This window comes from Cervus elaphus, chromosome 2 (genome assembly GCF_910594005.1).
Source record: "Cervus elaphus chromosome 2, mCerEla1.1, whole genome shotgun sequence".
NCBI lineage: Eukaryota > Metazoa > Chordata > Mammalia > Artiodactyla > Cervidae > Cervus > Cervus elaphus.
This window is the reverse complement of record NC_057816.1, coordinates 4,623,547-4,629,546: the sequence shown is the minus strand read 5'-3', so window position 1 is coordinate 4,629,546 and position 6,000 is coordinate 4,623,547. Positions and strand designations below refer to the sequence as shown.

The window sequence follows — 6,000 nt, the reverse complement described above, 5'->3', positions numbered from 1 at the left end:
CTAGTAATGGACATGGCCCAGAGGCCATCTGTCTGCGCCCCAGGGACAGTTTGGTTGTACCAAGGACATACATTGGCATCTGAGAAGCCTTGTTGCTGCCTCTCCTTTTGCTAGAGCTCCTTCTGTTAACCCTGTGTTCAGCATCCAAACCAGCCTTGCTTACACCAAAAAGTCCACATAAATGCTTACTCAGCACTGCATTCCACTCTGGCCTCGTGAGTTTGTACAAACATCAAAGGAATTCTTTAACTGCAATAAAGACGAGTCCTTGGGGGATGGGCCATTTTTGCAAAGTGTTAGTTGCTTAGTTGTGTCTGACTCTTTGCAACTCCATGGTCTGTAGCCCACCAGGCTCCTCTGTCCATGGGATTCTCCAGGCAAGAATACTGGAGTGGATTGCCATGCCCTTCTCCAGGGGTTCTTCCTGACCCAGGGAACAAACCTGTGTCTCCTGCACAGTAGGCAGATTTTTTACTGTCTGAGCCAACAGGGAAGCCCAGAGCTGTGTGCATCTATTATTTGCTTTTTCAGAATAAAAATATCTTAGTTTCCCCCAGATTTGAAGATACAAACTGATTAAAAAAAAAAAAACAAAAAACCCAAACCAAACCCACAAACACATCCTGCGATTTCTCTCTACCATCCTGGGATAACCACAGTCTTGCCTGCCAGGGCTGTATCATCTTTAAAATACTTGCCAAGTGATGGGCTCACTGATTTCATTGTTATTGCAATTTGTGTATCTTTATTTTGATAAGGTGGAGCTTTGCTTCAAGGACTCATTATTCATATTTCTTCTTTTGTGAGCTTCTGGTTCTTATCCTTTGACCCTTCCCCATGACCATGATGCTGGGAAAGATTGAGGGCAGGAAAAGTGTGGGACAGAAGATGAGATGGTTGGATGGCATTACCGACTTCAATGGATAGGAATTTGAGCAAACTCTAGATAATGAAGGACAGGGAAGCCTGGTGTGTTGCAGTCCATGGGGTCACAAAGCATCAGATATGACTTAGCGACTGAACACCACCACCTATGGGGAATTTAATCTTTTTCTTATTGATCTTTCAGAACTCTGTGGGAGGCAGAATTTTAGGTCCCATGACCTCTCCCTCCCCATCATGCTTGTGGTTGTGGTGGGTTAGCTGGCAAAAGAGATTTTGCTGATATAATTAAGGACACTAATCAGATATTATTCAGTTGTGTCCAGCTTTTTGCAACCCCATGGACTGCAGCACGCCAGGCTTCCCTGTCCATCACCTACTCCCAAAGCCTATTCAGACTCATGTCTGTTGAGTCGTGATGCCATCCAACCATCTCATCCTCTGTCCTCCCCTTCTCCTCCCACCTTCAATCTTTCCGAGCATCAGGGTTTTTTCCAATGAGTCAGTTCTTGGCATCAGGTGACCAAAGTATTGGAGTTTCAGCTTCAGCATCAATGAATGAAGCATCAATCCAATGAAGGCAGGTCGAGCCGGCCCAAGAATGAGCATTCCTAACCCGTGCCCACGTGGGGCGGACTGATCCTGCGGGACCACCGGTTAGGAACGCGCTTCTCCCTGCCCTTAGAAGGCCTTTATAGCCCCTCCCACCAGGAAGCTGAGCCCCGCCCACCAGGGGGCGTGTGGTTCGGTAAGTCCCGCCTCCACGAGCAAGTTCTCCATCCTTACTGGCTGATGGGAAGGGACGCCCCTTTATCACAGTGCTGTCCCCGCCTCCGCCTGAACCCCTGGGCTGGGGCACTGCGCCTGCGTGGTGGAGCTAGCGTTTAGCGCCTCTGCGCGGTCCGGGTGGCTGGCGGAGACTCTATGGCGGACACCCGGGAAGAATCGGAACCCCTTCTGAGCCGGGCCCGCGGCGGCAGCGGCCGCGACTGCCCAAGGGGCGTACCCACTTGCAGCAGCGTCCTAGAGGGCCCTGGTGAGCCGCGGCCTGGGGAGGGGCCGGGCCGCGCGGGGGCGGCGCTTCGGGGTCCCGGCGGCCGGTGTAGCGTCCCTGCTGTTGCTGCGGGCGCGCCCCCCTCCCCCGGCCGGGGTCCGATCGGGCCTTGTGGAGGGCTGGGCGGCTGCGCCCTGCGGACCCGGATCCCGGCCTGGGCATGGAGCTGGGAGCGCGGGGTCGCTGGGGAGGGGATGTCTCGCCCTGCTCCACCGACCGGCTGGACAGAGAGGCCTCGCTCAGTCCGGGGGCAGCCAGCTCAGTCCCCCCGCCCCACCCCCAAGTCCTCTCTGTGGGCCCGGGGCCTCCTACTTTCCATGGATCGCCTTGGTGACCCCTAGGAGGAAGTACTTCGGTTTTCCCCAGTTCTTACCGGGGAAAGTGAGGCACAGAGAGGGGCGTTTCCCTACCCAAGGTCACACAGCCAGGAAGTGGCCGAGGTGAATTTCGAACCTAGCTGGGAGTGAATTGTGAGGCTTCCCAAACCGGGGCGGCTTCCTGCCTTTGCCCTCTGCAGCTCTGGCCTGCCCTTCCTGTTTATCCGCAGAAAGACTGCTAATTCCTGGGGAGGCCTGGGAGGGTGGAGGCCTTCCGTCCCTGTTACATCCCAGGGGCATTGGGTGCTGGATTTGGGAGGGAAGGGCCTCAGCCTCCTTTTATGGAGGGGGAAACTGAGGCCCTGAGAATGTCCACAACTGGTGCAAGATCACAGCCCTGGGACCTGTCGCAGCTGCTGCTGCCCTGCCCGGGGTGCTCCTTAAGGGGCCACCTGGGCTCCTGCTTGCTGGGAGTCTACAGTGTGCCTGACTGTTGGGGTGGGTGCCTGACCGGAGATAGGAAACATGCCCACCTGCCCATCTCAGAGCATGTCCCAGGACAGTTCTCCATCCAGCCTGTGCCAGGCCTCCCAGGCCCCTGGACAAGATACATAGGACCTGGTGATGTCAGGGGGAGCAGACTTTGTGTCTGGAGGTCCGGGTGCCTTTCTGGTGCTGCCACTTCCCGGCTGTGTGACCTTGGCAGGTGTAAACTTTCTGTTGTTGTTCAGTCACTCAGTTGTGTCTGACTCTTTCTGACCCCATGGACTGCAGCATGCCAGGCTTCCCTGTCCTTCACCATCTCCCGGAGTTGGCTCAAATTCACATCCATTGAATCGATGATGCCAACCTTTCTGAGTCTCAGTAAAACGGAGATGGTCACTAGGGCTGCCCTGGAGGGGGGGCCTTGTGAGGATTCAGAGAGAGTCTAGGTGCCCGGCCACGTGGCAGAGCTGGTGCTCACTGGTGCCGATAGCCGTTCTGGGCAGGGAACTATGATCACTGCAGGTCCAGCCCCGGGAGAACGCACGGCCAGGCAGATGAGACCCTTACTGTAGAGGCAAGAACTGGGGCAGGCAGTGTGGCTGGTGTGGGGGGGACTCTGGGGAGGGCTCTTTGTCCCAACCCTGTGGCCTTGATGAGGGCTCCTGAGAACACAGACAAGACACTCTGTGTTCTGGATTTCCCTGGCCAGGCTGTCCAGCTAGGCTCTGCGGACCCTTGCTGAGTTTCCCCCCAGCTCCCGTGCGGGGCTGCTGGATAGCACCCTGAGCTCAGGGTCTGTCTGGCCTGCAGCCGGACTCTCCTAGGAACAAAGGTGGGGGCAGGCTGCTGCTGGGTGCCCCTCGGGCCCCAGTGGGGCCCTGTGATCAGGTCCTGACGCAGCCCATCCTCATGGACCACCACTGCAGGGTTGGGGATAGTCGTTTTCTCTTCCCCTTCCTGGTCGGGGAATGACCCTCTTACTGGTTATGGAAAAGTCAGAGGACAAGGGATTGTTAGGCTATAGAAGGAGCTTTGAGAAGAATACTGATAGCAAGTGTTGATGAAGGGCTTACTGTGCATAGCACGTTAGCTACAGTAACCCATTCAGCCTGCACATCAGTCCTGTTGTGTAGGGCCTGCAGGAACGGAGGCACAGCGAGGTGAGGGGACTCGCCCAGGGTCACACAGGCCCAGCCAGGGAGTGAGGGGAGCTGGAGCCAGCAGGGAAGGGGATTTATTCTGGGATATTGGGGAGGGGAGGCCTGGGGCAGGAGGACCAGCGCGGGGCTGACATGGGACACAGTGTTTGAACCGTCTTATCCTCTGTGCTCTGACATCCTACCCTGCTGTGCCCAGTGGGGAGACGGGGGTGTGGACAGGTGATTGCCCACCCCCCCAGCCCGGGGCAATGAGTCCCTAGACTGCTAAGCCGCAGGCCCTGGGCGAGGGTGAGGAGGCTTTGGAGAGCTTGGCCTTGGTGGAGCCAAGTTCAGGGTGAGTGGCGAGGAGGGCACAGGGTGGAGGAAGCGGCAGGGGCGGAGATGTGCGGGCGGAGCGTGGACTCTCTCCTGGGGCGGGGGACCCAGGGGGAGCTTCGAGATGCAGGTGGAAGGCTGCTGCAGGGGGGACAGGGCGGGAGGGACCCCGGGAGGTCTGGCGCTTCGAGGGCCAGGTGGTCAGAGTTGGGCGAGCCCCTTCAGCGGCCCCCAGTCCAGGTCCTGGAGCGAGCTCCGGGGCCTCTGGCTGCCTGTCTTATGCAGGAAGCTTGTCTCCTTGGGTCCCCTCAGGCCAAGCTCCGTCTCTCACCTGGGTTGTTGTGACACGGGGCCCTCAGGCCGCTCTGCCTCCCCGGGCTCCCCTCGGCTGTTCATTCATTCAGTGGGTCGACAGGTGTCCCCAGCCGCTGTGTGCGGGGCCCTGTGCCGGCCTGGGCACAGGGGACGCAGCAGGGAGCAAAACCGAGCGCCCTCAGATCGCAGCGTGCCCGGGAGGCTTTCCGGGGAAGCAGCAGTCACCGCCCTCAGAGCCTCTCCGGGGGAACTCCTGGGCCCCTTGGGGTGAGTGTGGAGGTTGTCCGTGGGGGGCCCTCAGATGCTGACGGCCATAGTGCTTGTTCTCGGTGACACGGGAAGGTGATGGCAGAGTCCCGTCTCCTGTCCACGGTCCCCCACGTCCCCCACTGGTCCCTGGACCCCGCTGCACGGGCCCGGAGGACAGTGGCATGGCCTCCCTGGGGACGGCAGACAAGACAAGACAAGACGGCAGACGACAGTGGTCTGGAGCGCTGCCCTGGTGTCCAGCGTCCCCTTTCCCGGGCACCTCTCTGCCTGCCTGTCTTCTCTCGGTACCCGTGAAGGGTGGTTTTGGCAGCCACTGACCTCCAGGGACCAGACGTGAGAGTAGAGTCTTCGGCAGGAATGGTGACCAGCCAGTTCAGCTCGTCTCAAAGCCCCGTGAGCCGCTGGGGCGGCTGTGTGCCGGCTCTGCTGTCCTGGGTACCCGGGCTGCACCCCGCCCGCCCGCCGCGGCCTCTCCGGGGGTCTCCCCGTCACCCTGGGCTGCAGCTCCTCACGCCTTTCTCACTCCCCTCTGTCAGGGAGCGGTCCTGTGCGGAGTGGCAGCGACGCTCATGCTCACCAGGCGGCAGGCAGCACGCCCGGCCAAGGGGCCCGACCAGGTACACAGCCCGGAGCTCCCTGATGGGGGCCTGGGGTGCCGGGCTGAGGTTGGAGCCGCTCGGCTCGTCCTGCCCGAAGGCCCCTGGTAGTCGGTTCCCCCTGGCCCCCGAGGACCCCCGTCTCGGCTGCGGCTGCCTGGGCCCTGCGGGCCTGTGACACAAGCCGGGGGTGGGGGACACGATGGCCCCAGAAGGCCCTTCTTAGGTCTCCGTATCTGGTGGAGGGTCAGGCAGCACCTCGGGCTTCTAGACGTGACGCTCATGCGTCAGTGTGGGACCCGTGCCCTTGTCTGGTGGAGGGCAGGCTGGGAGCACCACGCCGTCTCACAGTCGAGGCAGCTAGGCCGCGGTGTCCTGACAAAGGCAGCCCGGAGGCCCGCGGTGGGATGGGGCGGGGAGGGGGACCATGAACACAGTCCGTGCCCCAGACCGGCCCTGGGGGTCCTGCACTCACCTTGGGGGCCCAGTGGGGCAGCTGTTAACACCCCCATTGGATAGAGGGCGATGGGCACAGTGGGAGCCGCTCCTATCCTGGGGCTGGAGCCTGTTGTTCAGACCCTGCCCCTCCCAGGGCACAGGCATCT

The 6,000-nt window shown here is 60.2% G+C and overlaps 1 protein-coding gene across 5 annotated transcripts in view; it reads left to right on the top strand.

The window, feature by feature from the left end:
• Positions 1-1,722: 1,722 nt before the first annotated feature.
• Positions 1,723-6,000, top strand: part of TPCN2 (two pore segment channel 2) — a 29,058-nt gene continuing 24,780 nt past the window's right edge. For 2 of the 5 annotated variants that reach the window (XM_043924414.1, XM_043924405.1), the window contains exons 1-2: positions 1,725-1,918; positions 5,336-5,416. In XM_043924414.1, the coding sequence (XP_043780349.1) occupies positions 1,807-1,918; positions 5,336-5,416 (193 nt within the window). In that variant the 5' untranslated portion in view covers positions 1,725-1,806. Of the gene's footprint in view, positions 1,919-5,095; positions 5,235-5,335; positions 5,417-6,000 lie in introns of those variants that run through there. The other 3 variants (XM_043924421.1, XR_006345064.1, XM_043924430.1) reach the window with 3 other exon arrangements.